At 37.9% G+C, this 17352-nt stretch overlaps 1 protein-coding gene across 4 annotated transcripts in view; it reads left to right on the top strand.

Annotated features, from left to right (window-relative positions):
• TTC6 (tetratricopeptide repeat domain 6) overlaps window positions 1-17352 on the top strand; it is a 96220-nt gene that overhangs the window by 20162 nt on the left and 58706 nt on the right. For all 4 annotated transcript variants that reach the window (XM_081938217.1, XM_081938215.1, XM_081938216.1 and 1 more), the window contains 4 exons: window positions 1158-1300; window positions 6353-6562; window positions 15955-16114; window positions 16779-16883. In XM_081938217.1, the coding sequence (XP_081794343.1) occupies window positions 1158-1300; window positions 6353-6562; window positions 15955-16114; window positions 16779-16883 (618 nt within the window). The remainder of the gene's footprint in view (window positions 1-1157; window positions 1301-6352; window positions 6563-15954; window positions 16115-16778; window positions 16884-17352) is intronic.

The following is a 17352-nucleotide window of genomic DNA, read 5'->3' as shown; positions in this document are numbered from 1 at the left end:
TGGGATTGACACACAGACAATTGACATGTTCTTTAACCCCTAGAGAAGATGGGATGAAATCATGGATTTATGTTATAGGAAGGCAGATTCTAGTTGAAGTTAGGAAATCAGTTATTTTTATTTTAGAAATGTATAGGCTGCCCAACTCTACAACAACTCTGAGCATGTACAACAGTAACAATAATCATCATACAATTAAGAAACCCAAATTCTAGAAGAAATCAACCATTAAAGATAACGAGACATCCAGATCTACCACTTACTAATTTCATAGCCTGGGGAAAGCCATGCTTTCAAAGCTCTTGCATAGATTAGAGACCAGACAGGGGGATGGTGTTCCAGATGATAGAGAATAGCAGTAGCAATAGCACTTAGACTTATATACCACTTTACAGTGCTTTACAGCCCTCTCCAAGTAGTTTACAGAGTCAGCATATTGCACCCAACAATTGGGAGGATGGAAGGCTGAGTTAACCTTGAGCCTGGTGAGATTTCTACTGCCAAATTGCATAGCTGGCAGTCAGCAGAAGTAGCCTGCAGTACTGCACTCTAATCACTGCACCTCCTTGGCTCATGTCCCATCAGCTGACACTGGGACCTGAATGAGACCTGGAGCATGGCCTGATTTTATAGGGCAATCAGAAGATGCAGAAGACCAGCTGTCTTTTTAGATAATTTTTTCCTTAATATTAAGCTCAATGGTAGGACCGCTTATCTGCCAAATATCTTTACTAAATATCTTCAAGCAGAGGACAGATGCTCTAATGTGGTTCTTTTTCATAAAGCAAGATGTTAGAATCAATAGCTTCAATGTACGTTCCAAGCCTCCAATTCTCTGAATGCTTAATGTTCAATTATTTTAATTGTATAATTAAATGATATAATTGTTACATAATTATAATTATGTTTATTCCTAGTGAATAATTAATTTTCCAAGGTGAAATATAAAATCTTAGTTTGTATGTTTATGGTTAAATTAAAGCCTGCTTCAATTGAAATCTATCTTTGTGTGTACAGTATATAAACCAGTTTTTACTATTTTCAGTCTACAAAAAGGCAGATCCAACAACCCCAGATGAAAATCTTAAGAATTTATTTTAAGCAAGATTTTCATCACATTCTTAAAACAACTTGATTTTATTATTGTCTTCTGATAGGACTTTGCATCTTCAGGCAAGGACTTGATAATACAAGGAAAAGCATTTCCAAAGACTAGACCAGTTGAAACTCAGAAAAAGGTAGAAGACCTTCAGTATCAACAACCAGTATCTCTCCTTTCTACATGGACTACGAAGATCAAGTGAGATTAAGATTTCTTTATGTAATGTTACTAATTAATAATATGATTTTATATTTGCATTAGCTTCAGGTTGATACAAATCACTTATACATGAACAAAAATGTATGGCTGATTATAGATCTACAATGGTGTTTAAAAGAAAAAAAAGATAGGCTTAAGATACAGAAGGATCTTGACAGGCTTGAACATTGGGCGCTATCTAACAAAATGAAATTTAATGGTGAAAAAAGTAAAGTTCTACATTTAGGCAAGAAAAACAAAATGCACAGGTACAGTATATGTGGTACCTTGCTCAATAGTAATAACTGTGAGAAGAATCGTGGAGTCCTAGTGGAGAACCATTTAAACGTGAGCTAGCAGTGTGCAGCAGCTGCCAAAAAAGCCAACACAGTTCTAGGCTGCATAAACAGAGAGATAGAATCAAGATCACATGAAGCATTAATACTACTTTATAATGCCTTGGTAAGGCTACACGTGGAATACTGCATCTGGTTTTGGTCGCCACGATGTAAAAAAGATGTGGAGATTCTAGAAAAGAGTGCAGAGAAGAGCAACAAAGATGATTAGGGGACTGGAGGCTAAAACATATGAAGGACAGTTGCACGAACTGGGTATGTCTAGTTTAATGAAAAGAAAGACTAGGGGAGACATGACAGCAGTGTTCCAATATCTCAGGGACTGCCACAAAGAAGAGGGAGTCAATCTGTTATCCAAAGCATTTGAAGGCAGAACAAGAAGCAATGGGTGGAAACTAATCAAGGAAAGAAGCAACTAAGGAGAAATTCCCTGACAGTTAGAACAATTAATCAGTGGAACAACTTGCCTCCAGAAGTTGTGAATGCTGCAACACTGGAAGTTTTTAAGAAGAGATTGGATAACCATTTGTCTGAAGTGGTGTAGGGTTTCCTGCCTAAGCAGAAGGTTGGACTAGAAGGCCTCCAAGGTTCCTTTCTTCTGTTGTTCTGTTAACAAGAGTTTGATCAAGGCAAGCTACACAATGTACTCATAATAGCTCTGGCAGAAATGTTGGCTGACATACATCATAGTTCTTGGAAATAAGTTCTTTTTCAACATAAGGAATGCATCTTACTAAATATGGTTTGATATTAAACCAATAGGATTTGCCTGATCTTGAGCTTTTCATTAGTTTTACTCTCCAATTTTTTGCCATATAATATCTTATTGTGGAGTATCTGAATTACTGTTTCAGTATTTTATGGATGAAGAAAAAGGTGTTTCAAGCTCTGAAAGTTTTTTTGGACACGGAAGAGAAGATTTTTATAGGCAGGTTTGAAGTTCGTAAATGGTATGACCTTCAGTTAAGTAACGGAGGGTGGACTAAGAGAAAAAGAATGCCAAAGTTTATGAAACAGTCAAATGGCATTTAGGTGACCTTCTGCATGCCATTGCTTATCTGCATTGCTTTAACTGCATTCAGTTGGCAAGATTATATATTAAAACAAATAATGACAGCAGACAATGAGTATTTTACTTTAATAAAAAGTCACTGTCAAATTATCAGCAGTGCAGAAAAAGCATGAATTTGTGGAAAAAGACCTATTGAGTGAGGTTAATGTAGGCCACACACATAGTATTGTTTTTCTTGTCTCTTCTTTCAAAGGATGATAAATAGACTGCTTAAGGAGAGTATGTGTTGTAAAAACACACACCTTTGCCTATAATGTGCTTTAAATATTTTAGTTTTTGTTATGAGTATTTCTATTTTGTTTGCTAAATTAATCTGCTTTTGGAGATCATGTAGGACACTGAAACTAGTTAGATAAATGTAAAAATACTAACAGAATGTGCTAGATATTAATGTTAATGTTTATTCCATTCACTTGTACAAATATTTTGTAAAAGTACAGCGTAGTTCTCAGGTTAAGACAAAACATAAAGATTAGAAACCAGAAAAAATGGAAGGTATGTGATGAAAGTAAAGCTGGTTTTATTGTGATACATACTCTTTGTTTCATAGTTCATCAAGCACTTTCACTGAATAGTTTCTCAATTAAGAAAACTCATCTATTATTTAGCAATCTTTATCTTTTTTCACTTTCATTCATTACTGATTCATTGTGATATATCAGGAGGTTTTCTATCTTGTCATAACAAACCCAAATAGGATTATCCTTATAGAATAAGAAAGCTAGTCATCTTTGTTCCCAAAACATGCCAGATTCTATTTTATTTTGTTATGACAAAGATTTATATAGAGCTGCAATGAGGCTTATACTGTGTGTATGTATATGCATACAGTGTGAGGAAGGAAGGGAGGGAGGGAGAGAGAGAGAAAAAGCACATTTTATAAATAAAATATTTATTTTATTCTTTAAAATTGATGGATGTGACCCAAGAAACATTGAAGCATTCATTATATATGGGTAGTATACTATTGTATCCATATTACCGTATTTTTCACCCTATAAGACGCACTTTTTTACTCCAAAAAAGAGGGTGAAAATCTGGGTGCGTCTTATACGCCGAATGTACGCCTGGGCAGTGGTGGGTTTCTGCCGGTTGGTCAATGAACCCGGAAGCTCCGCTCCTGTCACTCACTCGCAAGTCCTTAGGGTTTTTTTGCATCGGGGCTTGCTGCAAGAGAGGGAGCAAAGACCTTTTCCGGATTGGTGGTGGTGGAGGTGCGGGCCCGTACTCACTAAAGCAAGTCCAGGGAAGTCCTTTGCGCCAGCTGGAAAAGGTCTTCACTCCCCCCCCCTTGCAGCATGCCCCGATGCAAAAAATGGCGAGATCTCTTCTCAGAAATGTCTTCTCAGGCTGGCCGCATCTCTCTCCAGATCTTGCGGCTTTTTCAGGGTTTTCTTTTTAAAAAAACACCTGTCCGAACTATCTTGAAAACCTGCGATGTTGCTTTGGGAGGGGGCAGGAGGCAGCATTTGCCCCTGCCGCCCTCCCTGGGGACCTGCAGCCTTGGAGCCTGCAGCTTTAAAACAAGCCTTCGCACTGCTACCCGTCTTTCCCCTCCGAAAGCAAACTCACAGGTTTTCAAGATCGTCTGCAGAGGCGTTTTTAAAAAAGAAAACTGTCTTTTTTTGGGGGGGGAACGAGCTGTGCATGGAGGAGCTGGCGGTCAGGGCGCCCTGAAGCAACGCCAGCCAGCATGTCCCTTAAGGGCAAGGGCAGCAGCGCTGCGCCCACCTCTGCCCTGCCCACTTCTCAACAACGCGCCCACGCCTCCTCCTCCTCAGCAGGCAGGCCGGGCAGGGGCGCGGGCACGGCTCAGGAGGGAGCAGCCAAGGGGGGGGGGCGCTCTGGCCAGCCGGTGGCTGGCGCGAACTCCTCTCCTGTTCCTTCTTCTGCGGGGGGGCGCTGCCTTGCTTTGACAGCCACCTCGTTTCCAATTGGGGGGTGGGGGAGAAATCCTCTGCATGGATCCCCCCAATTGGGAGGAGGAGGCTCCATCCGCGGGGGGAGAGATCCCCCTCACATTCCTCGTCTTCCTGGATGGGCTCCGGATCAGTGAAGGCTTCTCCTTTTTAACCAGGCGATCTTTCCTAAGACATAAAAAAGAACCTTAATTCCAGGCTCAACAAAAGAAGCTGGAAAGAGATACTGAAGCTAGGAAGCTGAAACCTGGGACTGGAGAACAACCTTTTCTGTCCCCTTACCAGCCCATCCGGGAAGATGAGGAACGCGAGGGGGATCCCTCCCCCCCGCGGTTGGGCTCTGAACTAACGGAGCCTCGTCCTTCTTTTTAAGCAGGTGATCTTTAAGCAGGCGATCTTTAAGCAGGCGATCTTTAAGCAGGCGATCTTTAAGCAGGCGATCTTCGGCTGCTGCACAAGCCGCGCTGCCTTCTTCTCTCTGATAGCTGCCTGCTTAAAAAGAAGGACGAGGCTCCGCTGGTTCGGAGCCCATCCGCGGGGGGGGAGGGATCCCCCTTGCGTTCCTCATCTTCCCGGATGGGCTGGTGAGGGGACAGAAAAGGTTGTTCTCCAGTTGGGACGGAGAGAGGGACAGACAGACAGAGACACACAGAGTGAGTGATTGAGTGAGTGACAGACAGACAGACAGACAGACACACATATACACACAGAGTGACAGACAGAGAGGAAGGGAGGAGAGAGAAACACAGAGAGATAGAGAGAGAGGGAGGGAGAGAGAGTGAGAGACAGACAGACACACACATACAGAGTGACAGATGGAGGAGGGAGGAGAGAGAGAGAGAGAGATACAGAGACAGACAGACAGACACACAGAAAGAATGACAGAGAGAGACCGAGAGGGGGGGAGGGAGAGAGAGACAAAGAGCTACACAGAGAGAGACAGACAGACAGACATACAGAGAAACAGAAAGAGAGAGAAAGAGAAAGAAAGGCAGAAAAAATGAAAAAAGAAAAGAAAAAAAAGAAAGTGGGAGAGAGAGATGAAAGAAACAAACAAAGAAAGAAAACTTATGTGAGGAAGTGAGGAAGAAAGTGATGACAATGATTGCGTGGATCTGTCCTTCCTCATTTCTGAGCAGCGAAGAAGAGAAATTCTTGGGGTTCGAATAAAAACATTACAGCCTTATTTTTGTTACTTTCACTGTTTACTGACTTTACTGACTGTTAATGAGAGTAAAGATAGTTCTTAATATGTTACATGGTTGACATAAAATTGTTCTTAAACTGCTGTTAACTTTATACAGTTGATATAAAATATTTTACTACAGTATTTGGTTCAGAATCTTTTTTTTTCTAGATTTTCCTCCTTTAAAATTGGGTGCGTCTTATATTCCCGAGCGTCTTATAGGGCGAAAAATACGTACTCTGCTGTTTATGAAGATACATTGTGTGTTGGGTTGATTGTTAATCTAGTGGATCTGTTAGGGATTTGTGGATACATAAAATATGTATTTCTGGTTGTTGTACAAAAATATTCTTCTAATGAAGAGTATAATTATGGTTGTTCTCTTATGTATACTTAACTTGAGTGAGTTAAGAGACTTTTTTAAAGTAAATATATTTAAGATGTTTAATTGTTGAAGAGTTGCTTTATTGTCAGTATATACTTATATAAGCTGTTGATATGATCTTTATTTTTTCCCAGAGATGTGGATTACCCACTTATTCATCTTCTATGTACCACTTCTCCTGGATTTGTGTTGCCTGCAAATCTGCAGCTAGTTTCTAGAGTCCATCATACTCTAGACAAAAATGGTCATGGTATTTCATTACCACCTATTAATTTTGACTGCCACAATTCTGAAGAACTATTCCCAGAAACTGCTGAATTTGAGAAAAACATTTTCAGAGAAAGGTAAGCATTTAGTACATTGTGAAATGCTTATATTTATCAGAATAATACAGCTACATAATAAGTGATTTCCCCCCTATATCCTGTATCCTGATAGTTCTGATTTCACTCACCTGTTTAAAGGGTGAATGGAATCAGAATTGACCAAACTATCATTAATTTCAACAATTGCATAATGAAATATACAATTTGCATAGTATCTCTTATTTTAATATTTAATTATATTTAATATGACTCCTGTGAAGCAATATGTGGAAATGTCTGTCTGCCCATTCATCCATCCAAATGGGGTTTGCACTACTCAGGTGACTTTGAGGACACAGATAAACCTCCAAGTGGCCTCAATGATTCTAAAAGGATGCAAATTACCAGCTGTCTGCAAGTAATATAAATCCTTCCATTCCCCACCATCCTGTCACAGCTGAAGAAGCTTTTTGGATGAGAAGTGAAATGTTTTCACTTTCTATTCAAGAAGTGGAAGGAAAACAAGAAAGTCTAGTTGCATCTTGAAAAAGCAACTTTGGGAAAATCATGACCTGGATGACTGAGAAACTCCATAGATGTTTATACTAATTGCACTATTCAAGTTTACACAGATATAGGGCTTTTATCCTCAAAAAAATCTTATTAATGTGCCACAGGAGACCTACTGCATAAAATGCACTTTTAGGATTGCTAGCCCAGACTTTTGGAAAAGATGATTTGAGGAATTCAGTTTCTGATGAAACTCCACTCCTTTTTCCAATTTATCTGTTTACAGTATCTAGCCTCTCTCTTCTTCTCTCTCCTCCTCTCCCCGCTTCCCTTTCCCTCTCTCTCTCTCTATGGCTTAAAATTCAATTCCCATTTTTTTTAAATGGCAGAAATCTTTTGGGTCTTTTGGAGAAAATGGGTGGGCCATCACTGCTCCTTTAATGTGCAATATACATCCTGCTGCCTATTAATGCAAATTGCTAATTAGTAGCATCTGATCAATTTGCATTTCAGGAGTGCTACTTTATTCCCAAGCATAAAGGGCACCAACGCACGGAACCTTTCTAAATGGTGGCATGGATGCTTTCCCATGGGCAAGCCTATCTGGCATCTAAATTAGTATATGTTCAGTGTGACGTCAACATTTTTGTCAATTTTCCAGGAATTTTGAATTATTTTAAATCAAGGTGGACTTGATTTACTCCACAAGAGAGGGCAAAATAATATTGCCACCACTTGGATCAAGTGGAGTCCCAGATTTCCAACTTTCATTAAAAAGAGTTTGTATCTTAAGAGTTTCTAAAATATGGAAAAAAATGCAGTAATTTTTATCTCTGATTTTGTTACAATCTTTTTCCTGCCTTTCATTTTTTGGGGGAGCAAATGAATGAACAGTCTTAGTAATGTATGACACACAGAACAAATGAGTGTTATGTTATGTAAATAATTCAGCAATTCAGACTTTTGTTACAGCTCTTTCTGGGATAGTTTTGTGGTAGTTTCTATGGAGTGTCATGAGTTTGGAGTGGGAGTTTTTCATACTTTTACACATCTGTATTTATACACAATACAGGCAGTAATCCAGTTGATATGTATACAGCCTGAAGTCTATCATTGTTTATGGCCATTTTGCAAACAGTAGGATGGTGACTAAAACTAATTTATGCTAGTCTTAATATTGTCATATTCTCCTGCTTTTCTTTAAGGGTATAAAAGTATATTTTGGAATTGAAGTGCTGGGTGGATTTGTAGTACATTTGTAAAGTGTTAAACAAGACCACAAGTTGCACTTTTTTTTTTGCTTGCAGTAGACTCAAAAATGTCCATTAGAACTACAATGTTGGGGAAAAATGTGAGAAAATATGCATTGAGTCATGATTTAAACCGCCTGAGTTTTGTACATTCATCTTGATATCAGATGCATGTAGTTACAGGTGAAACTCAAAAAATTAGAATATCGTGCAAAAGTTCATTTATTTCAGTAATGCAACATAAAAGGTGAAACTAATATATGAGATAGACTCATTACATGCAAAGCAAGATAGTTCAAACTGTGATTTGTCATAATTGTGATGATTATGGATTACAGCTCATGAAAACCCCAAATCCACAATCTCAGAAAATTAGAATATTGTGAAAAGGTGCAATATTTTAGGCTCAAAGTGTCCCACTCTAATCAGCTAATTAATCCATAATACCTGCAAAAGGGTTCCTGAGCTTTAAATGGTCTCTCAGTCTGGTTCAGTAGGAATCACAATCATGGGAAAGACTGCTGGCCTGACAGTTGTGCAGAAAACTATCATTGACACCCTCCATAAGGAGGGAAAGCCTCAAAAGGTAATTGCAAAAGAAGTGGGATGTTCCCAAAATGCTGTATCAAAGCACATTAATAGAAAGTGATGTGGAAGGGAAAAGTGTGGAAGAAAAAGGTGCACAAGCAGCAGGGATGACCGCAGCCTGGAGAGGATTGTCAGGAAAAGGCCATTCAAAAGTGTTGGGGACTTTCACAAGGAGTGGACTGAGGCTGGAGTCAGTGCATCAGGAGCCACCACACACATACGGATCCTGGACATGGGCTTCAAATGTCGTATTCCTCTTGTCAAGCCGCTCCTGAACAGCAAACAACTTCAGAAGCGTCTTACCTGGGCAAAAGAAAAACAGACCTGGTCTGTTGCTCAGTGGTCCAAAGTCCTCATCAGAAGAGATCAACTTTTGCATCTCATTTGGAAACCAAGGACCCAGAGTATGGAGGAAGAATGGAGAGGCACACACTGCAAGATGCTTGAAGTCCAGTGTGAAGTTCCCACAGTCTCTGTTGATTTGGGGAGTCATGTCATCTGCTGGTGTTGCAAAAGTTCATTTATTTCAGTAATGCAACTTAAAAGATGAAACTAATATATGAGATAGACTTATTGCATGCAAAGCAAGATAGTTCAAGCCGTGATTTGTCATAATTGTGATGATTATGGCTTACAGCTCATGAAAACCCCAAATCTACAGTATCAGAAAATTAGAATATTACATGCAATCAATAAAACAAGAAGTGTGGGCAGGTGCCACTTCCAAAAGCACCAAAACCTGGTTCAATGACCGTGGGATTACTGTACTTGATTGGCCAGCAAACTCGCCTGACCTGAACCCCATAGAGAATCTATGGGGCATTGCCAAGAGAAAGATGAGAGACATGAGATCGAACAATGCAGAAGAGCTGAAGGCCGCTATTGAAGCATCCTGGTCTTCCATAACACCTCAGCAGTGCCACAGGCTGATAGCTTCCATGCCATACCACATTGAGGCAGGAATTGCTGCAAAAGGGGCCCAAACCAAGTACTGAGTACATATGCATGCTTATACTTTTCAGAGGTCTGATATTGTTCTATGTACAATCCTTCTTTTATTGATTGCATGTAATATTCTCATTTTCTGAAACGGTGGATTTGGGGTTTTCATGAGCTGTAAGCCATAATCATCACAATTATGACAAATCACGGCTTGAACTATCTTGCTTTGCATGCAATAAGTCTATCTCATATATTAGTTTCACCTTTTAAGTTGCATTACTGAAATAAATGAACTTTTGCATGATATTCTAATTTTTTGAGTTTCACCTGTAGATCACAGGTTTTGGATCATGATGTTAGGGTGCACATCATTGTTACTGCCTTTCCTTTCCTTTTCCCCTTGCCCTGCCCCCCAAATACTTCAGTTTTCCTGATAAATTCCTGATAATCTAATGTGTTACGGTACTTACAGAGCAGAGACTGGGGTGGTGGCAAGATAGACAAGTGGCATTATACAACTGAAGTAAGTTAGGAAAGAATATATTTATGAGATGTATATCCTTTTATTCTCCAAAAGTTCTGTCTAGACATGTAGTGAATTTTGATCTGCTTTTTGACCAGGAATACCTTTCTCATCAGGTTTAAACATTAATTTATTTCCTTTATTCAATCCATGATATCAACTTCTCTTTGAAGATTTGAATGGCTTCCTGTATTTCAGCTTTTAAGAAATGTATACATAGGCAGAAAGAAATAATTGGGAATCCAAGTTTAATCTGTGAAAAGAAAGGACAGATTTTGAAGTCACTTCTCAAGGTCAGGCTGTTCTATTATGGTATATTTCTGCCCACACTTCTTCATTACCACGAACACACAAATTGGTAATGTAGCCAGGTAAATATTTGCTGTAGGCAATATTAGGTATTCTTCCATTGATATTTAATTGTGTCATGAGGTGAAGATTTTCAAATAGATACTTGAAAGATTTACATAGAATAAAATAAAATAAAATCCAAATAAATCTTAAAAGTTAAAGAAATGGACTGAAAGTAACAATGAAATTTGACACAGGGAAGTACAAAGTACAATAGTAAAATGATTGTAAGAAGCAAAAAAATAAGTGTAGAGATGCAACATAACAGATATCTGGCTGGATATTTGTGAAAAAGAGTGAGCGATTACAAATTGAATATGAGTCAGCACTAAATTGACTCATTTCTTAAATAGAGGTGTATGTAAAAAAGGCAAATCCAATTTTAGACTGCATCATCAGAAATCCAGTTTTCAAATCATTGGATGTAACAGTTTAGGACATTCCTGAAAACCCGATGGTGAGCTGATGTCTTGCTGGCTTTTGTTGGCTAGCAGGACAGGTTTTGAGAAGGGAATTACCTCTTGATGCTAGATTGAAGCAGGCATAATCACCCCAGAACAAAGGAGAGATCATTGAGGTCATCCATGTGACTCCAAACAGTGACTCCTCATGAGTAGACTGTAGAAACTTCTCTTTTTATGGTCAGCTTATGAGTAGGGTGGCTGAGAGTAGGTATGCATCAACCCACACTTACAAAGCAGACTTTACAGACTGCTTGACAAAGGCTTATATCTTAATTACTTTTTGGATTTTTTTCCATATTGGAGAAATTAAGACTAGCCAGGTTTTCTTGCATTTATTGGGTAAGTTTCTGCCTCCATAAAAGATGATGGTATAAATTTGATTTCAAAAGTTTTTAAAATATATTATTTTTTGGACTATTCAGTGAAAGGGTGCTTAATATAAAGCTTTTAGAAAGTTAATAACAAATTAAGGGGGAAGAGGACTTTGGAATGATTGTTTTGAATTATTTGGAAGATCTTTTCTCATAAGGAAATGTTGATTGCAGCCACATTTTTTTAATGATAAGGAGATTGTGAAGACTGAGAAATAGAGCCAGAATCTCAAAGGTGCTTTTCAAAAGGCAACTGAACTTTTTTGCTTTTTTTTACTTGAAAACATTTCACTTCTGATCCAAGAAGCTTCTTCAGTTCTGTCTGAATGGTGGGGAATAGGAAGATAGACCCAGAAAATAAAGAAAATGGAGCAGAAATCCCTAGTGCAAACTTTTGAATACCTTTCAGCCAAGTTTTGGAACAAAATGGATCAAATGCTTGATAAAATTGGTAGAACATGTTGTTTTGTGGTTATAAAACAAGAATGAGGTGCAATGGATGCCTATAAAATCAAATTTAAAGTGACTTAAATGTAATACAAATGGATCTGATGGATGACTCATTTTCTAAGAAGAGATGAAGAAATATTAAACCATGAAATTGATCTGGATATTTCTTCTTCTAAGATAATCTCTCATCTCTTCTAAGATTTTGAAGGACTTTTTTTTAGAAGCAATTAACAAAAAAAAACGTTTTTATTGATACACAAGAAAACTGTTAAAGTTCTGAAGGATTTTTGTTTTGACACACAGACCAACAACAAACTGCCCCCGAGACTTATTTTTTAAAAGGGTTAAAGAATATTTTTTAAAAAAATCAGAAATGTATAAATGGGCAGTTATTAAGGGAGAATAAATTATAGGAAAGCCAATTCATACTGAATGTTAGAATAAAACTTTGTAAAAGTAGAATCAGTTACGCAGAGAAGTGGTGAGCTTCCTTTCATTGAATGTGTTCAGATAGAGCAGTGTTTCTCAACCTTGGTGACTTTAAATCCTGTGGACGTCAACTCCCAGAATTCCCCAGCCAGCGGCTCGGGAATTCTGGGAGTTGACGTCCACAGGACTTAAAGTCGCCAAGGTTGAGAAACACTGAGATAGAGGGTGTAGTAGATGGCCTTTTCATTTGGGTCCTGCACTAATCTGGGATAGACTCTATAGGTAAATGGCATCTTCCAACTCTATTATTCTATATTTTTTCAACAACTCTTACTAGCAGAGTAGTTTGTTAGTTTACTTACTATTAAATCCCCGATATTGCCTGCATGGACTGTTCAAAGCTTTGCTGACTGGAGAATTCTGGGAGTTGAAGTCGACACAGGTGGCCAAGGTTGAGAAACACTGAATAGGCTTTTGCATCTTCTTTTCATTTGCAGTTATTATTAAACAATAATACTAGAGATAAATGATGAGCAGAGTTACAGAAGTGACATACTCTGAATTGAATTGAGTATAACTATCTTGTGTAAGAATTCTATTTTGCCGTACTATTATTGTTTTAGTTACAGAAATAGGGAATTTTATCATCTTTTCTTTGGTAGCAGAGCTAATGAATTACCAGTAGAGGTCACTGTTGTAATGTCCAAATGAGGTGAGGATAATATATGCATGCCAAGGAAGTCATCAAGTTAAATGTTATATAAGGCAGAGGAAAGGAATGAGAAATAATGAGCAAAAGAAATTAAATATAAGCTAAATAAAAAACAAATCTAACTAAATCTATTTTATATAATATTGTATCATGCTTTATTACTCTTGCAAAACATCCACCTTTCCACTATGTCTGTACAAGTATTCCTCGGTTTACAACAGTTCTTTTAGTGACTTTTTGAAGTTACAATGGAACTGAAAAAAGTGACCTATGACCAATTTTCATGTTGCAGCATTCCCAAGTTCACAAGATCAAAATTCAGAAGTTTGGCAAATTGATTCATATTTATGACAGTTATAGGGTCTTGTGAGCAGCTTTTGTGGCCTTTTGACAAAGTAAATGGGGAAGCCAGATTCACTTAACAACTGTGAAAAGAAAGGTCATAAAATGGGGCAAAATTCACATAAGAAATGCCTTACTTAGCAACAAAAAATTTGGGCTCTATTATGGTTGTAAGTTGAGGACTATCTGTACATACATTTCTTTATAAACATGTCCTCATATGTCTTCATACACTGCTTTTCAGTTTGAGGGAATCATCAACTCCATCCAGCCATGATTTTTGCAGCTTTTCCCTTGTCCTCAAGCCAGTCACTCTTGCTTCACATATTGATTTTGCATTCAGGCCTTATATGACATGTTATATATAGCCATGTTATAAACTGACTGGAATCAACTTTAGAGAAAGAACCTCTGTAACAAAATATCCCTCGCCCTGAAACCCCACAGCCAGTCTCAAGATACTGTGATTGACAGTATCAGAAACTGCTGAGAAACAAGGAGCTGAAGGATAGCTCCAGCAAAGGTTATTGACAAGCCCAAAAAATGCTGTCTTCAAATTGTACCCTGGCTGAAACGAGTTCAGATAATCTGTTTCCTCCAGGATCCTCTGTACTGCTATTCAACCACCATCTCAGTGTTCTCAATGGAGACTAAGCAACAGTTGTTCAGGATTCCTGGATCCAGTGACAGCTTCTTGAGGAGAGGGTGCACCATCATCTCATTCAAGGCTGATGGAACACTGATCTCCATGATGTCATCTTGAATATGCGTTTTTATTTGCATTCAATTAGATGATTTCTTCAACTTCGTCCAGCTGTACTCCAGCTTTCTCTTCTGTTTTAAACAGGTTTTAAAGACATCTTGTCCAATTCTGTATGCTGGTTTCTAATGTAAGGGAAATACCATTGTTATTTAGAATTTGTTCACTTTACCTCTTCACTTTCACTTCACTTGCTTAGTTAAAGAAAATTGGAATAATGCATTAGAGAACAACATGGCTGGTATCTTATATCTTCATTTTACACTGAGAAAAAATGACTCAGAGAAGTTCTATTTGCTGGCTGAGACATTTTATAAAGCAGCCACACAAGCCTAGAAAAAAGTATGAGTGCTGTGGTGATTTGTATCAATTCCTGTGCATTGCAAAGCCCCACTTTTCATGGCTTGAATGTAAGAAATGAATTTGGAGAAACTGGGTAAAGGAAAGGGAGATCGCAATGCTATTTATCCCTGCAGTATCAAATAATATTGAACAACAGCAGAATTTAAAATGATGATATCTGGAATCAAAATAGGCTAAAACACTAACAATTTGAGCTATGCAGAAGACAACACTTCATTAATTGGCAACGAAGACTTAGAAGATGTATTTTATGAAAACAAAAATGGGGGAAAATCAGTTAACGTTAAGTATAGCATACTTGGTGATCTTAATGGTGAAAAAATGAAGGTATTAATTGTTTTATTTTCTTGAGGGGAGGAACAAAAGGACAAACCTGGACAAGTGAAGAAGAATAAGGATATTTCTTTCTGGTTGTAATAAGTGGAGAAAGAGTGAGAGAAAAAAACCTTTGAATTAAGAAAAACACAGATTGTAAGAACTAATCAATATTGAGTCAAACAAAAACTGTTCCCTTGAAGTGATGACACCAAGCAGAAACTCACATGCTTTGGGCATGTGACATAAGCAGATGATAGACTGGAAATAACTATTACATTTGGTGTAATTGAGGAGAAATGGAGGCAATGGACAAGATGGATGGCAAATGCAAAGAGATTACAGTGCTGTAGATGGAAGAAATATGCACCATTGTCAGAGAAAGGTTGAGGCTCTAAAGCATCTAACAGCTATAGGAGCTTCGGATTTATGTGGTTGTTGACTCTCATCTATATTGTCAAACTGTTCTAAAATCAGAGTTGTGGTAACTCCAGCTAAGATATTGTTTGCTTGATTTTATTCCTGAAATTGAGTTATGCAAAAGGGATAAATTAATAACATAGCTGGGGTATCCTATATAGCAGTGATGGCGAACCTATGGCACGGGTGGTCTCCGGGGGGGGCGGGGAGGCTCTTTTCGCCCTCCCCAGGCTCCTATAAAGCCTCTCAAGCCTGGGGAGGGCAAAAAAAGCATGTAAAAATGGGGGGCGCGCATTGTGTGCGCATGCGCACTGGGGGATCGTGCGTTGCATTATGGGTGCGGCACGCCCACACACGCCCCCCCGCGCTCCCCCCACTTGTGGCACGCGAGCCAAAAAAGGTTCGCCATCGCTGCTATATAGTACAGCTTTGGTCAATGGTTGAAATTTTGCCTTATATTGACAGAAGATTCATTTCTCAGTGTTACTCATTATATTTAGAAGAAAACCTGTACAAATCTTTATTTATATCCACTAATGTACATGCTCTAAATTGGCTGGGGAATAGGGACCCGGAATGAATGTTGTATGGTGGGCATTATAAATAACCCAACAGCTTCTGCAAAATGTATTTTATTTCAGGATTTATAATGAAGGACTTTCCATTTCTGAGGTATGTCAAAGCAGTCAAGAAGATGGAATTCAAGTTTTACCTCCAAAGTCACCAAGAAGTATGCCTGAGTGGCAAAGAATAGCTGAGTTCTATGTCGAAAAGCCTCAACTGAAATTATTAGGAAAAACGGTATGGCTTCATTCATACTTGTAGTAATTTATAAGAAAGCTTTTAGGTATTTTTAAGAAATCCAATTTTTGAAGAGTAACTGAGATTGGTTTTCTTTAAATCTCGCAGAAGCAAACATACAAAGTTGCTTGTAAAAATATGTGAGTCTTACATTAATATAGAAGGTGTATCTTTTCTTTTTTGTCATTATTCTGGGATTAAGTTAATTAAAAATAAGAGGTCTGTCTTTGATAAAATTATCTAAAAGTATTTCCCTATCTTGTGGCAAACAACAATATGTGGCTATTGCCACTTAACAGATACATTGGGAAATATGCAGTTTTAAAGATGCCAATGACTTTTACTGTATTAGAAAGTATAAGGGTTTACTTTAGCTTAAATCATACATTTGAAACATCAAACACAACACTCTTCTAAAAGCTCTCTGAAAGGGATAGACAGTCTTGAGTTCACACTCAAAGTTACCTGGTGGGAAGGTGATATCAATACTTTAGATGGAAGGGTTTTTTCTAATGCCCCCCAGCAGTCTGTAGTACCACATTGCACTTTGAAAACAGCAAAGTGGGCATAACATACAATATATCTGCTGTTCATTTAAGCAAAGTGTTTACAATAAATGCTTAATAACATATCATATTAAATCAGTTTTCAATTTTTTTTTAAGATGAAACTTCAGCCTGGATCTCTTAAAATGTTTTGGACTCCAGCTCCCCATAAATTTTCTGCTCCTCTTTCCGTTATGAAGGAAATCTTGTTTTCCAAGTATGAGGTAAACTTTCTGAATATATTTGAAGACCATATGAAATTTAGCATCAGATTTGTGTTTTCCTAAACATGCAGCTATGCAGAGAAAGTTTTTTCTGTATCACGATCAGTATATTAAATATGTAAATTACAGAACAATTACATATTTACTTTAATTAAAAAAATATGATCCAGTAGAACCTTTGGTCAGGACCATAATTCGTTCTATAACTTTGGTCCCAAACTAATTTGGTCATGACCTGAACCTAATTTTGGAAATTTGGTGCTTACAAAACAAAACAAAAAAGGACACGGAAGGGGAAATCAGCCGCAAAAAAAAAGGTGATTTTTTTTGGTCAGAAACTGATTTCGTCATAGTCAGAAGCATTCATAACCAGAGGTTCTACTGTATATTGTTCTGCAATAATACAGAATTTATTACAAAAATTCCTTTTAATAATTATATGTATCGTGCCAGGATCATAGACATATTT

Source organism: Natrix helvetica, assembly GCF_964273705.1.
Source record: "Natrix helvetica genome assembly, chromosome: 1".
Lineage (NCBI taxonomy): Eukaryota > Metazoa > Chordata > Lepidosauria > Squamata > Natricidae > Natrix > Natrix helvetica.
This window is presented reverse-complemented; position numbering and strand designations above follow the sequence as displayed.